The 23,654-nt window shown below is 41.7% G+C and overlaps 1 protein-coding gene across 2 annotated transcripts in view; it reads left to right on the plus strand.

Annotated features, from left to right (window-relative positions):
• Disc1 (DISC1 scaffold protein) overlaps positions 1–23,654 on the plus strand; it is a 326,935-nt gene that overhangs the window by 143,700 nt on the left and 159,581 nt on the right. For both annotated transcript variants that reach the window (XR_010051226.1, XM_063260047.1), the window contains exons 8-9: positions 3,460–3,562; positions 18,945–19,133. Coding sequence is in view for 1 of the 2 variants with exons in the window: in XM_063260047.1 (XP_063116117.1) it covers positions 3,460–3,562; positions 18,945–19,133 (292 nt within the window). In the remaining variant the exon portion in view is untranslated. The remainder of the gene's footprint in view (positions 1–3,459; positions 3,563–18,944; positions 19,134–23,654) is intronic.

The following is a 23,654-nucleotide window of genomic DNA, read 5'->3' on the forward strand; positions in this document are numbered from 1 at the left end:
CAGTCACTCTGGCCCTTGCCTCGGCCCTTTTTCTAGCTACCTTGTTTCTAAGACAACCCCTGGTGATGTTGCTGATGGCCACCTAACAGCAGGACTGATGAATAACATTTGTGTAAAGAAGTTTTCCCAACGGGAACCAGCTGGTGTCTGTAAATGATGCCAGGGTCAGGTACCCAGGAGCATTTGGAACTTGACCCATGTCTCTGATGGCTTCCTGTGATGCTCATTTAAGGACAGGAGCAGGGTAAGGTCCACAATTAGCTACTCTCAGCACTTCAGGTTTGCCCAAATACACAAGTGGTTTTCTCTATCTGCATGCTGTCTTAGTCTCTCTATAGCAAGGTACTACAGTTTGGTGTCTTTATCCACATCATTTGGTCACAACTTTTGTGGCTGGAAGCCTGAGGCTGGGGTGCAGCATAGTTGAGTGGTAGAGAAGTGCCAACTTCTCACTGCATTCTTACACGATGGGACAGGACAGAACTGTCTGGGACCTTTTGTCAAGACACTGACCCATGGTGAGGGTCTACCCTTGTGACTCATCTCCTCCCAGTTTTTTTTTTTTTTTTGTTACCTCTTATTCAACATGCAGATTTGGAGGGGGAGCACAAATATTCAAATCATCACACATCCCATCTCTAATACACTTCAACCAAACTTATAATTACTTTGCTCCTCCACAAAATTAAGGAGCTGATGTCTTACATTTTAAAATGTAAATGTAAAATCTCCATTTGATAATGAGATCCTCAGGGTCTAATTTTATTTGTATATAGGAAGAAAGGAATTTTCTGGAGTGCATATGTGTGTATAGTAGGCATGTACTTGTCTCCACACTGGAATGTAGGGGGCATAAATGACCCGACAGGGAACAAAGAAAATTACACAATTACCAAGTTACACAACTACAAAAACACTTTTTCTCTGTTCTAAACAAGACTTATCAGTGTGAGCAGTTATCACTTCACACACTCATACACACACACATGAACATACACACCTGATATTCTCTAAAAGAGCCAGTACCCTTCTCGTAATTGGTGCATTTCTTCAACTCTCCTGGCTTACCCAAAACAATGGTAATTAAGGCATAAATGAGATGGAAGAAATGGTAGGTATTATATTACCTCCAGCAGAGTCTGAAAATAATGTACATTGCAATTTAACAAGAAAATTTAGGAAGGTTTTTTTTTTTTCCTATTAATAGTGACAGCTTGAAGGATGGATTTGCTCAATAAAGGAGAAACTGACTCAGTTATAATTAACAGATTCTGTTAACTAAAATCAGAAACTTTGGACATAGATCAAATGAGACCTAAGGCTTCTGGCTGTTGTTAAAGAATTAACACAAATGTCTTCGGACATGTGATGACAGCTTTAGATGGACAGCATGGGAAGCATTAGTCATTGAGCAGAGTCAACCCAGGACTGCTGGGGGGGAGGTGTCTGGGTCATCTCCCTCTTCTCTCCTGGTTCTGACATCCTGACAGGTCTCAGGACCATTGGAAAGGTCTCAGAAATAATCACTCTAGACATGTGAATACACGCGCACAGTCCTGCTGTGCGGGCTGTGGTTTAGGGGCCCTGAACTGCGTCTTTGTCTAGAGAGAGTTTCCTAGAGATGTGGAGTGAGAACACATGCAGGCCCTCAAGAGACTCAGTGGAGCATTCCAGGCAGGATTGGGTGAGGCTGGCTTTGATTCTAAAAATAACCTCTCTTTGGTCTGTGATAAGCAAAACATTTAAGCTGCTGGAATTCCGCAAGCCCTGGATTGCTCTGGGGAAATTAAATTTTATGTTTTCCTTGGGCTTTGTAACTTCAAATGGGGTTAATTTTAGTTTTCGAATGGAATTTCAAATTTTTGGAGAGAAGAATGATGCTTCTATATAACATCCATTGTAGACCACCCCAAAATATGTATCCATAGACATTTTTTATTCCTATTAAAACTATGCTTTTGTTGAACTGAAAATATCTCTATGTAGCTCATTAGCCTGAGTGTATGTAACAGATAAACACATAGTTTTAGTCATAAACAAAATTTAAAACTTGTGATATTTTAGCCTTAAACAAAATAAAAACACTTGGAAAAGGAAATAACAGTTTATGATTTTTGTTATTTTTGAAATGCAAAGAAATATGTAGTAAATGTTTGGAGTGTTGTGGGAAAATAAATGCTAAAACCCACAAACCCAAGTGAGTTACTTGTCTATTTTTCAAATCTGACTTGCCAGCAGGTATCTGCCCTCCAATTTCCCTAGAGAGTATCTTCTAGTAATTAAATCTAGCCTGCTGCTCTGACCTTGATCTCAAAGGCCATACCTTAATTTACTGCTTGCTGTGTGCCAGGGACAGAACAAAGTCCCCGCTTATGTAGGGCTTGTGTCCCAGCACAGAGAGCCAATGTGAAAACAGAAACAAACAAAGGGCGCGTTAGCTTAGGGTTAAGATAGGGGGAGGAGGAGGGACTGAAAGGGCGCCTGCCTTTTGGGGTCGTGACTGGCAAGGCTTTTCTTCCCAAGCCACAGCTGAGCAGATAGTCCGAGGGGTGTGAGTGAGGGAGAGGTGTTTCCCTTTGACAAGGAGTACGAACAAAGGCTGAGGGAGGCAGAAAGTGGAAGTAACCAAATTATCGCAGCTTGTGCTTGTTCTCTGCTGTGTGACTGCACATCAGTTTGTGTTGCCTTGTGCTGGGAGGGTACAAGGATGTGCGTGGGTACACCAGTGTCCCTTTTCCTCCTACCTACTCCTGCTTCCTTCTTCCCCCTTCTTATTTCCTTTCTTCCTTTCCTCCCTCCAGGTCCCTTTTTCTTCCTACCTTTTCTCTTTTCCTTCTTTCCTGATTGGTTGCTTGCTAAGCTGTTTCTCCCAACACTCTTTATCACTCCCCTTTTTGAATTAGTACATGTTTGCAATACAGAATAGTGACGGATTTTGGGAGCTGGTACAGTGCATATATCACAACTTACTCATTTTTAATCTCTTTGCTCGTCTTTCCTTTATCTTTCCTGTCCTTCAGTCCCCTTCCCCATCTTTAAGAATCTGCCTTCTAGTTTCCTATCATCTCTCCTTTATTGAATTCATTTAAAATTAACATATTAGGTTCCTCCTAGTATAAGAGAAACCATGCAACGTTTAGCTTTCTGCTTTGTGTCGCTTAGCATGATAGTCTCAATTTCTATCCACTTTCCTGCAAATGACAGGATTTCATTCTTCCTTATGTCTGAATAATACTCTGTTGTATATACCACATTTTCTTTATCCATTCATTTATTCATGTATATTTAGGCTGTTTGAAGACCTTAGTTTTTGTGACCTGTGCTGCCTAAACATGAGCATACATATATCATGTATGCTGTCTTTAATCACCCTTCTTAACCACTCATCAGTTTCTGTCTTGGCTGCTCTGATGCTGATTTGAGCAGTAGGTGTTGACTCCTGGATGTTTCTCCCTGCAGGTATGCATGGGTGAGAGACTCTGCAGCACCCTGAGGAGGAGAGTCAGTGACCTTGAGACCCAGATTCTGGCATTGCTTGAAGCCAAAATGCTTGCCATATCAGGTAACTGCTGACCTGACTAAAGAGTGACGGCTACCAACCCACCATCTCACTTTACCTTCCATTCATATTCTCTTATTATTTATGTCATGCTCAGGCAGCTACTGCTTTTAGGGGGCTTCTCTACTGCCTAGGCAATGGGATGACCCACTTTTTTGTGGGGAGACAGTGAACACTGAATGGGACCTGTGTGCTTCCACCTCTCCAGGGGTTAGAGAGTAGAAGGCTTACTCTCAGGCCAATTTTCTTACAGTGCTATGCTCTGAGGATGCTTGGTGTGGATGACTGATGTGGCCAGACGCACCCACAGGGGAGGATGGTAATGGGAGACCTGTTGATGTGCACCTATGAAAGTTCTGTTGTACAGTTTGGGAACTTTAGAGGACCTTATAACTGAACTCTTACTAAGGGATATATTTTTCCATCACTCAATAGCTTGAAAACTCAGATCTTTGAAAATAGTACCTTACTTTTTCATTTTAATAGAAAATGAAAAGTCATTTAATAGAAAATGAAAATATTTAGAAGAAAATGAAATATTTTGTTCTAAATATTTCTCTGTATTTGTTGTTTTGTGTGATTTTCATAATAGCTGTAGTAGGGACAGTGAGGCTGTGGGATATGTCTTTTGGTTATGCTTGCCTCTACTCAAGCAGTGGCAGCTCAGGGACTGGGGTCCAGGCTCGCCAGTGGGTGATCAGTGGATTTTTAACCCAGTTATGGAATGACAGCCTCAAAGAGTTCTCTGAGATTTATAGGTTGAATGAACCCTCAGCCCATCAGCTTCAGAGAACTCATAAAATTTTAACAGAAAGGTATAATAATTATATGTATGGGTTTTAAATGGTGTTTTAAGAAGGAATACAATAATTGGCAGCTTCTCCTCTTCAGATCATTAAACACTGATGTTGGCAGCTAACCAGCAAATTGGTCCCTGGCGCAGCCTTGCGTGCCATTTACAATCCACACAGTATCACGGTATGAGCACAGCGCTTGGGTCTTAACAGCTCCGCGTGTCACTTACTTGGAATTATGACTCCATTTGCTGAGGGGAAAAAAGAAGATTGAATACAATCTTGCTTCTGAGTTAGTGTTTTTGCCTTCCTTAATCAATACATTTTCCCCAGGAATACAGGTAGAAAAGCCTCCATGAAGCCCGAGGGAAGAGAGGCGTAATGCAGGCATCAGAAATCTCTCTGTCTCCAATGTGAATAATCTCTTTAGAATCCCAGGGAAAATTCTCTGGATGTTATGTTGCAGATGGACCTGAGTTTTGTTAGTTCTTTGCCCAGCTGAGAGAGTCGGTGAGGCCTCACTGGGTGCATGGCACCTGAGTTAAGCGTAGCCCTAATGGGGTTGAGCTCTCACCTTGCGTCTCTGTTTCTCTGCATGCTCTCTGACAGGTGGGCCTGTCCCTCAGCAGCTGATTGTGCTGTGGTCAGGTGTTTTCTTTCTTTTACATCTTGTATGTGTGATGCTATCTCTGTTCTGCCCTACTCAAGTGCCTTCAGCTTGGCAGATCCCTGGACTGTGATGAGAACAAGAGAAGCCCTTCTGTGCTCTGGACTCCTTATGAGGACAGTGCCCTTGGCATTCCCAGGGGCCTATTTCACGGTACTAGCGGTGTCCTCGAGAACCTTAGTGGGCTTTTTTTCTGTCCACAAGTTTCTGTAAGTCACTGTCTCAGATTTACAGACCCATCCTGATTCCACTGATGGCCTGAAGCCCTTTCTTAATTTGATAATCATTTGCCATCTGCAGAGTCTAGAAATAGAAATAGTTTTATTTTCAAACCTAGTGAGTCCTAGCTCCTGTTACAGTTAACAGCTTATTCCTTCATTCATCTCTCCCCTTGCATGTTATCACAGGCAGTGGCAAGGAGCCAGCAAGCACTTCTGTCGCAGCTTGGAAATCTCCTTGGCAGCATGATTACATTTATTAGAATCCTTTTCTCCACCCTTGATGATAACTAAGTGACTTTTCTGCCATTACATTATAAGGATCCTCTTTCCTTCAATATTGAATCAGATTTTTTTTACTTTCCTTTTAGCCTTGTCAAAAAACAAAACTGTAGCAAATTTAAGTGTCAAACTGCCTTTTGCTTACAATTCTCAAACTAAGCAACAAACACCTTATTCTGTGAGAAAAGAATAAGTGTTCTGGTTAGTTGAGTGAGAAGTTTGACTTTATAGGCTGAGGAAAACAGAAACACAAGACATGGATTAGTCTTTTAAGAGTATTTTCTTGTAAGGGTTAAAGCAGATAGGCCTTCCTTATCATGCTGGCTAAATTTGCTTTGTTTGGGGTTTTGGCTATTCATTTTCTTCCAATTTCTTAGGTCAGAACAACTGAGTTTCAGTTTGGTGCTGGGGACTCTTAGGGTGAGTCATTGCATTTTGGTTGGCCTCTTGGGTCCAGCATAGGACCTCTGTCCAAACCAAGTCTCTTCCGAGTTTTGCTGGCAGGAGCTCCTCAAACTCAGTGGTTAGGCTTCTGTCTGCTCGCTGGTCCCAACGGTAATGCTTCTGTCTTAGGGTTTTATTACAGTGACACCCCACAGCCAGATACTGAGGTCTGTTTTCATTATCTGTTGCTCTGTAATAAACTACTTCAAGACTTAATGACTGAAAATGTCATCAGCCCTCTCCTTTGACTATGCACCTGCAGTGTGGACAGGGCTTGACAGGCCAGAGGGACTGGTTCAATAAGGACTGAATAATCTGTTACCAAGATGTTGCACTCATGTGGCTGGCAGGGGTCTGGCCATTGGCTGCTGTCCATCTGGCCCCTCTACAACAAGCTCAACTTCCTTAAGTTATGGCTTCTGGGTTCCCAAAGTATCCCAAGAGGCAGAAAGTAGAAAATTCTTATTCCTTAAAGCCTGTGCTAAAAAAAATTGACATGATCTCTATTAGTGCACAACAAATCATGCCAAGAACATCATAGCTTGAAGCAATAGACATTTATTAGCTCTTCATGATTTATGAGGTCAGAAACCCAGAGCTGTTTGACTGAATGGTTGAGGCTCAGGATCCTATCAGGCTGCATTGTGAGGATGCCAGGTTGGGCTGGGTTGAGTTGTCCTAAGTCATGCAATGTCTGTGACAAGGACTTAGTTCCTTGCCATGCATGCTGTGCTGGATCCCTTTACAACACAGCAGCTGATTCCCCCCAGGCTAGGTGCTCAGAGAAAAGGCAAGGAAGACAGAAGCGACAGGGCCTTTTAAGACTTAACCTCTAGCACCACACACGGTCACTTCTGTAGTAGCAATTTGAAGTCATCAAGTTCAGCTCACATTGAAGAGCGGAGAATCAGTGCCACCCCAGAGAAGGAATGTTAAAAAATATGCTGGGCACATTTAAAACATTTTGTGTTACTTCATTCCTATTTTGTTAGCCAACAATCTTGGGGCTCTGATTCACAGAGAAGGAATGAAGATGGCCACGCTCAATGGGATTTATGTCAAAGAGTTTGGTGCCATGTCCAGAGTGTAGCAGTGTCTAATAAGCCAGTAGGAGCCTGAGAACTAAAGATATGGTCAGAGTTTTTCAGTTAGAGAAAAATGGTCTCTTTGATTTATTTAATCAGAAGCATCACTGAGCATCTGCTAAATGCCAGGCCTGTTTCCAGGTCCTGTGCTAAAAATGGCACAGAGGGTGTCCCTTCTCCTCTGGGACGGGCTCCGGTGGAGCAGGGCTGGAGGTGCCAGGACCAGTTGTGTATGTCTTGGGGGAAGAATATGTGTAGACCCAGGCATAGGATTAGTGCTGCCAGTGACATGAACTTGTCACACTGTGTTGGGACCAGGCCATATGGCCTCTGAGTTGCAGCAGAGGATAAGAGTACCAGGAAGCCAACACTAGCTTTTTTTTTTTTTTAAGTTTTAGTTTTTTTTTAAAAGTAGGGGCTAGCTATATAGTTCAAGTCTTGAACTCATTGTATAGCACAGGCAGGCCCCAAACTTGGTTATTCTTCTTCCTTAAGTCTTCTGAGTGCTAGGATTACAGGTATGTGCCACTATGTCTGTTACAAGCTTGGTGTCTGGGGCACTGACATAACCAAATCCATATTTTAGGAAGCCTTGCCTGGCTATGAGGTGTGTGGTACAGGAGTCTGGCAAAGAAAAAGGAAAAATCTGGCACAATAGTCCATATAAGGTTGGTCACTGCTGATTTTCAGAACTGCCTGTGTCTATGAGTGTAGTGTTGTAAACATTAAGGGTCACTTGGAAAGCTGTTCCTGTGGTGAGTTATATGCAGCATGGACAAGACAGTGCTAACACATCACAGGCAACACTCCAGATTTCATTTTGCCATGGACAGTAGATTCTCCAAGGAGTAACCAGGCTGGAGACATTCCTCCAGTAAGTTTCACACATCTGGAAGACCCTATTTGTCTCAGCTGCATCTTGGTCTCTATTTCTGCCTCAGCTCTCAGGTTGTTCAGTGGAGACTATTTGAGGTGAAGCACACAGCAAAAATGATTCTTATTGTTGCTGTGTACTTAGAGAAGGTCAGGACAGGAACCCCTAAACTCTGTACTTGCTGGTTGACACCCATGAAGGGCCAGCTAGTGGGCATCTCTGTAGTACTAATAAGTTGTTGGTACCTTCCAAGGGTGCTGTGGTGTGGCCATCTTCATGTTTCTCTTGCTGTTGATGATTCCCTACAGAGAACTCCCAGTGCATAGCTGTGCTTTTCATGGAGCTCTGGACTCTTGGAGCCTCCAGATTTGTGGTTCTTGCTGGTTGTATATTAGAATCACCGGGAAAATTAAAACAGGTATACAGAGGACCCAGACTAAATCTTTTCAATGGGAGTTTCTGGGATTGGCCTGGACACAAAACCCAATAATAGGTTTCCAGATGGTTTTAATGGTCACAAGGGTAGAGCTATGGTGCCAGCCAGAGGGACAATGTGAAGGCCCCTTCACTATAACTGCCTTCCTGGGCACAGGGTGAGTGAAGATACACCCAAATTTCTGCCTTTCCTCACCTGTGGGGGGCCACCTGGCTGGCGTCCCTGAGCTAAGGGCAGGTCTGAAAGCTGTATTTTGATCTTACACTTGCCTCCCTCTCAATAAATGTGCCCAAGAGTCTTGCTTTTTAAATTCACTCTGCTGACCGTGCAGGGAACAGAATAGATAAAATGGGGCACAGTCCTGGAATAGCTGGAACCTGCCCTAATATGAAACCCCCATCTGGCTGGGTAGCTGGGTTGCGTATCTGTCATGGAAACTTTTCCCTGTTGGGTGGCCTCATGCCTGCTTGTCTTATTGGCAGATACCCTATGGCAACCCTCTGCCATCATATCTAATTTATCTGACTGTTGGTCCCAGGTCCTGATCTTGAATTCTGCCTGTTGTTTAGAGGACAATACACCATTGTGAGAATTAACAAGGTTTTACCTGTAGAACCTTCATGGTGCAGGGAGGGCACCATGAATTGGGAAGGTGGTCCGCCTTCCCTGAGACACACGGACAGCAAGAAAGAGTTGGAGAAAGAGAAAGGAAAAAGAAGAGAAGGGGGAAGAAGAAGAGAGGGAAATTAAGCAAAGAAAAGCTAGATTTTCTGTATAAGTACAAAAATGAATGAATTCACATCAAACAGTGAAAGTAGATTTTGAAATTTGAAACATGTATTTAAATTTCCATCTTCTTCTGGGTGGATATTTGGTACTCAGTCAACAAATATATATCACCTTAGGTTTTTGAGACAATGTCCTTTTTTACTTAATTAAAGTAAAACAAATAGACTGTCAATTGCCAAATAAGGAAAAAAATTTCACTCATATATTGTTAGTTCTGATTGCTTTTGAAGTTTACTTTGTAATATAACCCATAAGATATAATCTAAAATAAAATGGTCTTATGTTTAAACCATGTCTTATTATATTCCAAGAGAACTTATAAAATGCTTTAAAAATTTCCTGAATGGGTTCTTGACACACGTGTTCCTAGAGTATGTGGTTCAGAATACACAAGTCTGGGCATAGGAACTGGAGGGCAGTGCTGACCTGAGTCAGTAGAGCATCTGCTGCAGTGAGTATGGGTACTTGGGGTCCCACTGTGCCTGCAGCCAGGGAACCAGAGCAGTGGCAAGGGTCCAGGTGAGGCCATTTATATGTGCAGATGAACACAATCCAGATGGTAAGCAGCTAGGAGTGTCATCTCTTTTGCTGTCTTTCTTACTCTCTTCACCATTTTTCTCTTCTAAAATGCCCATGACTTAGATCAGTGATAGCAGACCTTTTAGAGTTTCAATGGTAACAGACACCCAGCTATGGCACGCATGTGATAGGTTTGCCACTACTAACTTTGATCAGTGACTGGAGCAGACAGACTCAGTACAGGCTCTTCAGAGATATTGCCTGTGCAGTGTGAAAAGGAGTAATAGCCACCCAGGGGGGATAAGCAAAGGCTCCATACTAGAGCTCGATACAGCAAGGGAGCACCTGGGTCACATCACCTACAACTTGGCAGGGGCTCAGAGGCATGTGGAAGAGCTAGAGGACTGTAGGTGGAAAGGAGGTCTCTTGTGTACCCTGAGTGGAGGCTGTTGGCCTGGTGAGGCAGAGGCAGCCAAGTGGACACAGGTGTTCTATGTGACTTCTTTTTGGTTGGTCTGAAATTGGATGTGGGCACAAAAATCAGGGAAGTGTCAGTTACTAATCCATCCTGGTCATTTCGGGCTTCTGTGGCCATTATTTGGCTTTCTGGTTTGTCACTGGGGACAGTAGAGTGACTTCCTCTGGGTCTGATTTAGGGCAGGGGACCTTTGGGGCACTCTGTGAAAGCAGGTTCCTAGGCAACTGCTTCAGGTTTAGGGTCTGACTTAGGTCTTCTCCTATGGTCTGACTCTTGCCCATTGCACATTTCATCACTCACCAGGCACCGCATTGGTGCTCCAGCTGTTGGAAGAAGCATGATCTTACATAAAGTCGTGTGTGTCCAGCATTATGTCCCCATCCTCTGTGACATGTGTGGCTGTCCAAGATGTTTGCTTGGCATGGGGCTCTGCTTATAGAAGAGGTCTTAAGCTGTCTCAATAAATCATGGAAACTGGAAGAATTCACACAACTGTCAGAAAACAGCAAGTTCCAGCTAAAGGAGATTCCAGGGGAAGATGGGGTAGGGAATGGTTGGCAGCATCTTGTTTGCTGCCTCAGTGGGCCTTCATTCAGTCAGTCCAAGCTTCAGCAGGCTGCTGAACCTCACTGAAGGGAGGCAGAATGACAAGGATAAGTTTTTTCTTGCCTGGTTGTGTGCTGGGGTTTGAATGTGTCCTCAGTGTCATGTGTTGGAGGTAGAATTCCCAATGCAAGGCTGTTGGGAAATGGTACCAGGGAGCTAGGTGCATCTGTGGTCCCAGTGACTCAGGAGACTAAGATGGGAGGATGGCTAGAGCTCATGAGTTCAGGCCCAGCTTGGGGCACTCAATCAGACCACCACTCAAAATGCAAACCAAACTAAACCAAAAATCCTATTACAGGTTAAAAGTAGAAAGGTTACAGGGCTGCACATCAAGAATTGATGTCAAGGAGTGGGCCAGTTACTGCCAAGGAGGGATTCTGATAAAAGGCTAAGTTCTGCCTTTGATTGCCTCCCTGGCACCAGTGCCCTTCCTCCAGGTAAGGAGCAGTACCGAGGTTGTCAGCAGGTATGGTACCTCCTTGTGGACTTGGCAGCCTCTAGAGCTTAGAATCAGATCAACTTGAATGTTGTAAATCCTCAACTCTGTGGCATTCTGTTGTAATAGTGTAGCCAATCGGTTGAGGGTTCTTTTGTTTGATTCAGAAAGAAATCCTAAATTGGCACTGTATAGCTCTGCTAGCAGTACTGATGCTGAATAATGCTGGATGCTCATGACTGCTGGTCATTGTTGCTGCAGGCCACTTTCATGTGATGCTAGCTTGTGCTGGACACCACAGATCATCTCTGCTGCTGCCAGCTGCCACTGTCCAGCACCAGCTTGTGCTGGATGTCATGGGTCGATGTTGCTGGATGCTGGTCTGTGCTGCTGATCTTTGTTGGCTGCTGGTTTCAGCAGTTCTATAGGCCTAACTGCCCCTAGTGTTTATTGCTGTTTCTTTGAGACAACCACTCTGTTCATACTATTCAGGATAAAAATCTTGAGTAGGTATCAGTGGCTGCTTGGAAGAAAGTGAGACATTATGGTAGCATTGCTGATTTCCTGTCATTTTGTTTTGAAGTCCAATACTGCTTTGATTCTGTTATAATTGGTTTTAGTCTGTTTTCTATAATTTGATTTCAATATGTGTGAAGGTATAGTCAGCTGTTTTGAAGAGAACAAGAGACATTATGGTAACCATTGTTGATTTTCCTATTGTCTGGTTTTGAAGGCTTGTAATGCTTTCATTGTTTTGTTTTGTTGGGTTTTATACTGTTTTGTTTTGTTTGAATTCATTGTGTGTGAAGACATGGACAACTATTTCAAAGAAAACAAGAGTCCTTATGGTAGCCACTATTGATTTCCTATGTCATTTTGAAATCCTGTGATGCTTGTATTGTTTTGCTCTGATCTTGGTTCTGTTTTGCTTTGTTTTATTTTATTCTCTTTAAAATAAAAACATCTTGAATAGGTTTATAGAACTTTTGGAGCTCTGCTACTGGAGAAATAAATTACAAGTGGAATTATAAGACTATGAAAGCAAATCTTTTACCTTTTACTCTTTAATATGACTTGTGCTCTCCTAGACTGACCAGAGAAGTATTCCAAGAGTGTTGCTTTTATCACAGCTCTGGCCTGTGATTGGTCCCAGTTGGTGCAAAGCTTTAGGACAGCAGCTCTCCTGGATGTGATTCAGTGAGGAGAGCAGGGTAGGGGAGCTATTTGATTGACAGTTCTCACAACTCTGGGAAAAATGGCAGACCTGAAACCAGAGAATCTTTAGAAAGGTTAACTGTGTTCATTATAGCTAATTAGAGTTTAGAAAGGTTGGTGATATTAACGATGGGCTCATTTCCTTCCCTCCCTGATCTTACCATGTCTGGGTGACCCCCTGCCTTCCTCCCAAGGGGGCAGCAGCATCTGAACTGGAGAGACCCATGGAAGGACACTGCAGCTGATGTATGGGCCGTTGCACTCCTGTTGGATTGGCCTGAAGGATAGTGGCTGCTAAGCAACCAAGAATGACATGGAGGTCAGCTGTCCTCATCCATGGTGGGAAGAAAGGAAGTGAAGGGGAGGTGTGTGGCAGCCATTGACTGAACCATACCTACCTCTGGCCTCCGAAGTTGGAGAAATGGAAGAGTTGGATGCTTGTCTGTCTCAGTAACAGAAGGTAGACTAAGATACCATGTATATCTGGGCATGAAGATCTTGGGAAGACTTGGCATCATGCAGGATAACAGACAGTGTACTCTAGTGCTTTAAGTGTTTGATTATTTTTAGCACTGGCTTTTGTTTCTTTTTTGCCCAGTAAAGAAATATGGTCCAGCCATGCATGGTGGTACACGCCTATAATCCCAGAACTAATGGAGGGCATGGCAAGAGGATCATAGATTTGAGTGTAGCTTGCACAATTTAATGAGTCTCTGTCTCAAAAAAATAAAAAGGTCTGGGGTTGTAGCTCAGTAGTAGAATGCCCCTGTGTTCTATCATTAAAAAGTATAGTTCGCATGTGTGTAGACAAAATAAGTTTTATTTTTGGTAGTATAGAAATGTCTGTGGGTCCAAAGTCAGGAGTGTGAGGTGTTCCCAGGGCCTGGGGACCAGGCTTGGGAAAGGGCCATGGGGTCATAGGATTCATGCTCTCCTATGTGTGTTGAACAGAACAGCCAGGCCCAGGCTAGCAGCAACAACTCTCTGCCAGGCTGGGCCTAGAGAACCCTGACCTCTCTACTTTGGATTTTATGATACTTGTATACACATTTTGATCAAATTAATTGATATGAGATCCAAAGAACAAATTCAAGTCCAGCATTCTCCCATAGCTCTCAGAATTGAAAAGTGTGATCTTAGCAAGGTCATTCTCTGGGTTTGTGTTCTTCAACTGGAAATCCAGAACAATCATGAATAAAACTTCTTTCTGGTTTATTGGGAAAGTTAGATGAGACAATTCAGTTATGGAAAGTACTGTCACAGTGAAATCAGGATCTTGGGGATCAGCCTCAGTTAAAGGAAAAACAAATCCCAATGACCACCTTGCTCTGAGAATTCGAGGAGATAAATGTGGAGCAGAAGTGAGAATAGAAAAAGCAAAGAGGGGCGACACTAGCTGTGGCTTCAGCATACAGCTGAGGTCTTTGGTCAAGTGATTTGCAGATATAGTCCTCTGATAGGTGCTTTCATAGAGCCATGAGGATCCCCATGTCCCTTTCCTGACTGAAGAGTGGCCAGATGCATGTGCTGTTCCATCTTGCTGCGTCCTCTGCACAGGGGTACACATATACCCTCCTATGACCCATTAGCATTGTGGAAAATGGAGTCATGGCCTTTCTCTAGGTTCAGCCCTGCCTTTCTGAATTTTTATCACCAGTTCTTGACCAGTTAAGCAACCAGAAAAGGTTTGTCTCACTGAGCAAGATTTGCCTCCAGGGTTGGATGAGAGGTCAGAATGCTTATAAAATGTGAAGTTGGGCAGTGTAGCATTTTATCATGGCTTGAATTTTGATAATTCCTGTCTCTGGAAATTCACACATTCTGCCAAATGAAATGTTCATTTCTATTACAATGCACGTTCCCAAACCTTAGACCTCAGCATCAGGAAAGGGCTGTGTTTTGACGAACTGTCTCTGGTATTTCATAAGAATTCTGCCCTTTAGAGCAGCAAAGCGCAGCAGGGCTTATAGGACACATTTCCAGCAAAGCTTTTACAAGGCCACTTGCTCCAGGTATGTCACTTTTCCCAGGTGCTCTGAGTTCTGTTTTCTCTGAAGTGTTTGCAGGAGAAAATAGCACAGTGTAAGTGTCCTGCCTGGTGTCTGGAGCAGAGCTGGGGCCCACTCTACTGTCCAAGGTAGAGAGGTCAGGGTTCCCTAGGCCCAGCCTGGCAGGAGAGTTGTTGCTGCTGGCCTGGGCCTGGCTGTTCTGCTCAACACACTGTACTTCTAGGCACATCCTCTTACCAGATCCCTAAGAACGTGGGCTCCCTCTGGATTTCCTGTGGCTTCCTATGGTGAGGGCCTCCATTATAGCTGTTGACTGGTCATTGTGCAGAACAGGCAGCTCCTGCCCTAAGGAAGCTTGGCATATTTCTGTTTAATACTTGAAAACATGTAAAGGTCTAGCCTGCTACCTTGTGGCATTACCAGGATTGGAATTTCCCAAACTGGCCTAACCCACCAGCATTTGGGGTACTATCTTACTAGCTTCTTTGTCAGGTGGTCTCCTGCCACTTACCTTTTTGTTTCTAACTGGGGCTTGTGCTTCTGCTTCGGGAAGCCTTACATTCCATCCTTGTGAAACCTACCTCAGTCTCCCTCTGGAGCAAGCTTCCTTTTCTGACTTTGCCTATTTTTGGGATGTATCTTGTCCCCTTTATTTTGTGGTCATTTCCTGGAGGGCAAGCAGCACCTTGTTCTTTATGCTATGTGCTGTGCTGCTGCATATAGTGATAGGCAAAATTTCAAAAAATGATACTCCCACCATGGATTCAGAAACCGTGGATTTCAGTGGCAGAATTCTGTGCTGGGAGTTCAGAATGCCCTTGAGATGGGAAAATATTCTGTAAAATTTTCAACATTTATATAGATTTGAAATATGGTCTTCATATGGTAATAAAGAAGAAAGTAGCAGGGTTCAGTGTTAAGAGAGGAGGAGGATTCTAGAGGTCTTTTTTTTTTTTTTTTTGAGGTAGAAACTTGCCCTGTTCTTTATTGCTTTGTGACCTTCAGCAAGATATTGAATTCTCCAGATTTCAGTTTTATCAGCTGCAAAGTAGAGATAACCATGTGTATTTCTGTGAACAGAAACAGTGCCAGTATTCTATATACAACAAAGAAAGAAAAATTGCCGTCAATTAAACAATGATATAGTGCTTTCTGTAAGAATTTTCATTTTATACATATTGAAATAACTCTTTTAGATGTATTTAGGCTTTAAAAAGTCACCTAATTTTCCTAGGAAAGAAAATAAATTGGTTACGGTTTTTCTAAGGCATCTTGGTCTTCATATGTGGAGGCTTTTGAAACACTTGTGGGTTCAAAGTTGTTAGGGTTGATATTTTCCCATATGCTGTTATCCTCTGTGCCCTGGGAGCTATTGGAGGTGCAACCCCCCCCCCCAATAATGCTGATTTCTGTAAGGCTCTCTGCCAAGCTGCTAATACCGTTCTTCAAAGTCTGATTTACTTTATCTTCTATCTATCTATCTATCTATCTATCTATCTATCTATCTATCTATCTCTAAAACTGTGCACTAAGCCACATACATCCCTTACTCCTTTTATTATTGTATTTTTATTTTGAGACAGGATCTGGCTAAGTCACTATGTTGCCCAGGCTGGGTTCACACTTGGCTATCCTCCTGCCTCCGTCTCTCGGAGTGCTGGATTTTGACATGCCACCATGCCTGGCCCATTTGTTAAGTTTTAAAGGCAGGTAATACCTTGCTTTTACAAATTCACATCCACAGAAAGTTTTCAGTCAATAGCAAGAAGTGGTCCACATGTGATTTGTATGTTGAAACACCCAGGCTTTCCCATGGTCAGTCATGCACCAAGAATAACAAGTGCACTGTGACAGGTGCATCCAGACTGCCTCCAGGATGGGAGTGGCTCTGAGACACATCTTATTTCAGAGACGTTAAACTGTTAAAAGAAAAAAAAAATGAATCATAGGGTTGGCAGTGTGGAGAATAACTTAACTCCCAAGGCTTTTGTTTGTTTTGTCATTAAGATTACAGTTAAGTTTTAGCAAATTCGGTGGAGTTTTCCTATTATAATGGTAGCTTTATTTATGGAGCATGCATTGATGTGATATATCTAATTTTTAAAATTTTCATATTTAAAATTTTCCTATTTTTCCTTTTTACTGAAGTCTGATGTCATTCAATTAACTGGGTAAGTCTTAAGAGTACTGTTCAATGCACTTTGACACTTATCCCTTTTTTTTTTTTTTTTTTGAGACAGGATCTCTCCTGGAGCTCACTATGTAGTCCAGGCTGGCCTTGAACTCTTGGCAGTCTTTCTGCCTCTCTCCCATAAGTGTTAGGATTACAGGCATGCACCACCATGCCTGATAACACCTGTCTTGCTATCAACCCTAACAGGATGAGAACTGTTTTATCCCCTCAGAAACATCACCTTTCAGGTATTATCCCTGCTTCCCAGATGACTGCTCTGGAATCTCCTACCATGGACCAGTTTTGCCTGTTTTAGAAAGTAACAAAGTGGAATCTGGTGGCATGTGCTCTTTTGCATTTTTTTCCCAGCAATGTCTCTGTTGCTGCATGAAAGAATCGCTTGTTGCCTTTTAATGCTGAGTGGTCTCACCCTATTGAACATGTTACCATTTTTGTGTGTTCCTGTGAATGGGGTTTTCAGATTTAGATTTTCATGAATAAAGCTTCCTGAACATTTGAGTGCATGTCTTTTTGATTACATGTTTCATTTACGACACGTAAATACCTAGAAGTGTGGTTTTTGGGTCACAGGATGAACATACGTTTAACTCATGAAAACCAGCAGAGCATTCTCTGAGGAGCTGTCCCGGGGTGCCTGTGTGAGAGCCTGGTTTCCTCAGTGTTGACATTTTCAGTTTAGCTACTTTGGGGCATTTGAATGAGTTTGTAGTAAAATCTCCATGGTTTTAATTTGCATTTTCTGATGACTGATGATGTCGAAGGCTTTCCTACAGGCTTATTGGCTGTTTGTGTATCTTACTTTGTAAAATGCCCATTAAATCCTTTCTGGGCCCAGTTTTCAATGGTGTTATTTGTGTGTTAATTGTTGAACTACATGACTCAAGTCTTTGTCAGATATATATGAAGCAAATATTTTCTCCAAGTTTGTGACTTGAATACTTATTTTCTGAATGATGCCTTCAGATGAACAGAAGTCTGTAATTTTGATGAAGGCCCATTTATCAATTGTTTTCTTTTATAGTTAGTGTTTTTGTATCCTATGCAATGTTTTTGCCTACCTCAAAATCAGTAAAATGTTCTCCTTTCTTTCTAGAATTTTTGTAGGTTTAACTTTTCTAAAATCTGTGATCCATCTCTAATTGTATTTTGTGTATGATTTGAGATATAGGCCAAAGTTAATATTCTCCTTATATAGCTGTTTAATCCTATTTGTTGAAAATATTTTTTTCACTGATTTGCTTTGCACTGTTGAAAAACACTTGACCATGTCAGTATGAGCCTTTTGGGTTCATCTGTTCTATTCCATTGTTCTATTTGTCCTTCTGTATTATAATGCCATACTGTGTTGATTTATGGTAGTCATGAGTTTAGCCTTGAATCTGAGACTGTTTAAAGATGATTTTGGTTGATCTAGGACTTGGCATTTTCTTTTATATTTTAGAATAAGCTGATAAATTTCTATAAAAGAACCTCATGAAATTTTGATTGGGGTATATTAAATCAATAAATCAATCTGAGGGAAATTGAAATGTTTGTAACATTGAGTTTTCTTATGTATATTTATATTTTATCCTTGTAACTGTTTAAGTCTTTATGTCAGTTTTTAAAAATATTTCTTCACTGTAGTGCTCTTGCACATATTTCTTTAAATTTATTCCAAAGTATTTTCATATTTAAAATATCTTATAAACTGTATTTTAGAAATCTTCAATAATTTGTTGTCAACATTTAGGCATACATTGATTTTTGTACATTGACTTTGTATTCTGTTATGTTCCATGTGCCGTATATTTTGCTTAATGCTTTATAGAACTTCTTATATATTCTTGTAGCTGCTTATGATTTAGGCATTATTATGATCATATTTTATAAAATGTATGTGTCCTAGGTGTGCTAATTTCCTTGTTCCACATCATGCAGTTTGAGAAACAGCAAGACTAAGATTTTAACTTGGGTCTGACCTGATTCCACAGCCCAATCTCTTTCGACTCTGTTGTAATACATTACCACTTTGACATTTGGATGTTGAATGGCATCCTGTGGTTTTCGTTGGTTCCAACGAGACATTTTGTATCATCCTTTTCACAGGATATGCATCAGCCAATGGCAACCCTAACACGGACACACCAAAAACAAGCTGGTAAAGGGAAGGATGTGTTTCAGTTTAAGGAGAGAAGAGCTTTCCTGGTTCCTCTGCAGGTTACAGTTAAGGAAGCTGTGTCTTGCCATGGAGCAGAGTTCCTTTTCCTGTGCTGTAGACATGCATTAGTTGCTACTAGCTCTTTATGTTTGCAGACACTACAAAACCTCTCTCCCTCCTCTCCCACACTGTGCTGTAGGAAGCCATTTCTGCACAGCCAAAGACCTCACGGAGGAGATTAACACCTTGACCTCAGAGAAAGAAGGGCTGGAGCCCATCCTGGGCAGGCTGTGGGCACTCAGGTCAAGGACTGCAGAAGATCTGGCAAAAGCAGTGGAAGACCATAGCCAGTTGACATGCGAACTGCAGCGCCAGGAGGCTGTGCACAGTGAGTAGCACCAGTGTGGACCCTGGAGGAGTTTGTTCATTGTGTATATGAGGCCAGGCAGACGTCCCAGTGCTCCAGATGACCTCTTTGTGAGAGGCATCATAGAGTACACAGCCTTTCTTCTGGGCAACGTCTTTGTCAAGAGCCTCAGCAAGTGTATTGGAACCACCTGTTGGCTATGGTTTTGGTGAAGTCATTTGTGACTTCTTCTGTCCCCCACCCTATCCTCAACTCAAGTCTTGCTAATGGCCTTGTGATAATTTGGAACTCTAACTCTATTGGCACAGGTGTGGAATATTTCCATTACTTGACATTATCTTGCTTTGTCCGTTGGCTCAGTTTTCTGGTCTGTACTATAATAGACTGACTCTAGGAGACTGAGGAAAGGTTATAGAGCAGCCCTCTGTGTGCGCTCTTCTGAAGTTCCATCTCCCGTAGAATGGGACGGACAGTGCTGGTGCTGCTATTCCTTGCATCAGCATGTCGGAGGAGCTGACACATTCATGGGCTCTTTCTGCTCTTGTCCAGAGAACTGAGGTCACCTTCAGGACTGTACCCTGAAAGCCTCAAAAGATATAGGTTCAGTACAAACTGGGACAGTGAAAATTTATTTCTTAAACAACGTGAAGAATTTCTGCTGATTCAGTTTCTAATATACAGAATGAAATCATTAGAAGAAAATTCAGATTTAAAATAGATGTTGAAATCTGTTTCTTCACTATTAAGATAAGAAGAATAACATCTCTCTCATGGGCAGACTCAGTGGTGTGGTTCAAAAATTCTGGTCCATGTATGGCATGTGTGCGTGTGTGTGTGTGTGTGTGTGTGTGCATGTGTGCATGTCTGTCTTTTACCCCTAGGAACTAGATGGTGCTGGAGGATAAAACCAAGCAAAATAAAACAGAAAAAACCAGAAGTCATAGATAGCATAAGATGGTCACTAAATAAATGTTTTTATTAGGAAAATTAAAGGAATATACATATGAATAAATGGCTATGTTAACAAGGTCTGCTCGTCTAAAAAGAAATGAGAAAATATAGAATATTAGGAACCAGATTTGAAATGGGATCTTTGAAAATATTCCACAAATTGATGTACCTGAAGATTAGTCTTTAAAAACCAAATAAACATGAATTCAGCTAGCAGAAATTCAATGTGTCATTTCAGGCTGAATAAAATTTGTTTTAAAAGCCCCTCAAATTGTGTAGAGAATTGTTTCATCACAGAATTTGAACTAAAGAGAGTGTGTTCCATGGTTATTGTGAGTCTCAAAGATGTACACTGAGCTGGTCAACAACCCAGGGCTTATCCGTTTTTCTTTTCCCTTTAAAGATCAAGCTTTGGTTTGCTTTCTTTCTTTCTTTCTTTCTTTCTTTCTTTCTTTCTTTCTTTCTTTCTTTCTCTCTCTCTCTCTCTCTTTCTTTCTCTTCCTTCCTTCCTTCCTTCCTTCCTTCCTTCCTTTCTTTCGCCAAACATCATAGGGATTGAATGTTTGAGCCTAAATAAGGTACTGAGAAATGATAACATATTCACTGAAGACGCTACAGCCTAGTGTATTGGGCCACGATAGGAATGAGCACTGTATATTTTAAGTGAATTGTTTAAATATACATGAACAATGAAAACTGTACATTTTTTTGGTGTCACAATTTAATTTTGACACAAGATGGGAATAGATCATATCTAAGAATAAAGAAGATATGAACAGATTTGAGTATATTCCAGTAGTATTTTCATTTGAATAGTTGAGTTGCTAAAAGCCATTAATACGTTTTTTTTTTTAAAAAAAAAAAAAAGGCCTGTGCAGTATTCTTTGAATCACATCATTGTCACTTCTCTAAGTATTTTCAAAATGATGAATAAAACATAAACACATGGAATGAGAGATTGTTACCACGGATGGTTCTCCACTGCAGATGGCTCCCTGTATGTTTCCTGGTGGATTTTGCTGTATCAGCTGCCCTTTTCCTTTTATGCAGATTTACACATGCTTCAGGCTGAAGCCAAGTTTTAACCAGTCCGAGGAGACTTGACTTGAGTGACCCAAATTAATAATCCAGAATTGCTGAGAGTTTAGGAAACAAATAAATAAATAAAAATGAATGCCTGAGCAAGTTATCTACTGAAGTGTTACAAAACTAGGCCAGGGTCCATATGCAATTACATTTGGATTTTGAGAGTTAACTATTCAAAAGGAGCTCTGTGTTTAGGTTTTAAAGTAGCTCAAGTACACTGGAGTAGTCTGGGTGTGGCATGATGCCTGTGCATGCGTATGCCATGACTATTGTCTTAGATAAAACATTTAAAAATGAAACTAAGCAATGAAGTTCTGAAAATGTTTTGATTTCCAGTGATTCTAGATCATAGCATTTAGGGAGAAATTGTAGTGCAGGAATGGAAAAGCAACCCTGCCGGTCAGGGACCCAGACTCTTACTTTGTTCTTCTGGCCTCTGGGTAGGTGATGTTCAGCCCCAGCTGGCTGACTGGCCACATGTATGTCGGGATCCAGCCAGAAGGAGTGAGCACAGCTATCCCCTTTATGAATTTATGTACATTTCTATTGCCACATACGTGGGTTTAATCTTGGTATATGGCGACAGGTAACTGCGAGGGTGACTGGGGTCCATCCTTACCTGGGCAGTCCTATGTCCTGCTGAAGTTCAGAATTTTGATTCTGTAGGAAAACAGGATATTTGTAGACTTGGGGAAAAAATTAACATTGTTTTTCTTATAGATTGATCCAGGAACCTGTCCCTCTCATCATTAGAGATCCTCATTGTGTCTTGAGTTCCTAGCTCGATGTGGGTTCCTGGGTACAAAGCACTGTCCTTATGAGTCATTGGATCACTTTAGGGCCCAGTGATACATTCTAAAATAGTGAATATATTATAAATATTTGTTTGTTTCCTGGGGCTAGAGATTAATAAGAAACACAAGTCCTTTCTTCTCTATCTGGATTGCTGTTCTAGACCTTGGGTTTTCTGCTTGGTTGTTTCTTTCCAGCTCAGTGAGAGTGGTGGTAAGTTTCACTGTTTCTTAAGCTGTCCAAGTTGGATATTTAGATTGGATGTAGGCTGACAGAACAATATCATAGAAAAGGAATTGCACCAAAGCAGACAGCGTCCCTGAATCCGTTGACCTTTGTCCCCATGACTTGGTCCCTGTGAAGGGGTGAGAAAGAAGTGTGCCTTAACTATCATCAGCAGAGCTGATGACTCTGGGAAAACACTGAATCCTGAGCAGTTCTTCCCTTCTCCTGAGCACTGGGAAATGAACCCAAGACCTTCACATGGAGCTATATCCCCAGCTCTTTTTGTTTTTAATTTTTTCTTTTTCTTTTTTGAAACAGGGTCTCACTAAATCACTAAATTGTCCAGGCTGGGGTTGAATTTATAATCCTCTTGTCTCAGCCTCCTCCAGTGTTGGGATTATGAGCTGAAGCTGTTTTAAATATAATGAAACCAGAATAAAAAGCTAAATGTATCTTCCATCCCTTGAATACTAATGAAAACTAACTATGAACTTTTCATGAGTATGGATTTCAATTTTTGAAGAGAAAGTAGGGTAAAAAGATCAGCAACATTTTTAGTTTGTTACATCTGCTTTACAGAAAAGAGACAATCTTGAAATTTAGATAACTTTTCCATTGCCTGTGTATAAGTTGGTAATTCTGATTGTACTTTGTTAATATTGTTGATTTCGCACTGTAACTCAGATATAAAGGCAGCCAACGTCAAGGAAAGAGATTTAATCACAGAATAATCAGGGCTAGAATTTTAAATAGGACATCATTAGCATGATAATGAATTTCCCCCTCTCTGCCAGCTGCCCAAGCAGAGAGGATGCTGCAGATGAAGCTTAGGTCCTCAGCCCAGGAGTTGTCAGGGTTCCCAGTAGGAAACCATCAGCTGCTTGAAGGGAGTCTCAGTGAGAAGATCAATATGAATTTCCCATTCTGGGAATGTTGATCGAGATTGTATCCAGCCTGCTCTACTTGCCTTTCAGCAACCTGGAGAGATGAAAAACAGATAAGGGTAACTTAGGGAGAGCGGGGAGTAGAGGCAGTTTTTCCTTGCATGGAATGGGGTGAGTGCCTTTCTCTGTGGACTAGCAAGGCCACACACCCACACCGACCTGACCCTGCTCTTCTTGTAGACTACCTCATATGTTTTGAACTTGAAATAGTTCATAAAAGGGAGTATGATGTGCTGAGGGAAGATAAAACTCCAGAACTCCTTCTGCACACGCCCCTCACACTTGCGAAGAGCAGCCTTCGATTTAGAGGTTCATCAAGTTACAAGTTGTACACATGTAGACAGTGACTTTCTCTACATTTACCCAATAAATTTAGAAGAAACTTTTAGAACCATTAGAACAAAAAGATTGAATCTTCTTCTTTGTCTGTCTTTCTTGATAAGGGTGGGAAGGAATGGTGAACTGGAAAATTCATCAAACAGATAAAAACAAGAACATTAACAATAAAAGTAAAAATTTAAAAATAGAGACAGAAGACAGTGCC

The sequence above is a fragment of the Cavia porcellus genome, unplaced genomic scaffold (genome assembly GCF_034190915.1).
Source record: "Cavia porcellus strain 051 isolate PalLab524CR breed Dunkin Hartley unplaced genomic scaffold, mCavPor4.1 scaffold_13, whole genome shotgun sequence".
Taxonomy (NCBI): domain Eukaryota; kingdom Metazoa; phylum Chordata; class Mammalia; order Rodentia; family Caviidae; genus Cavia; species Cavia porcellus.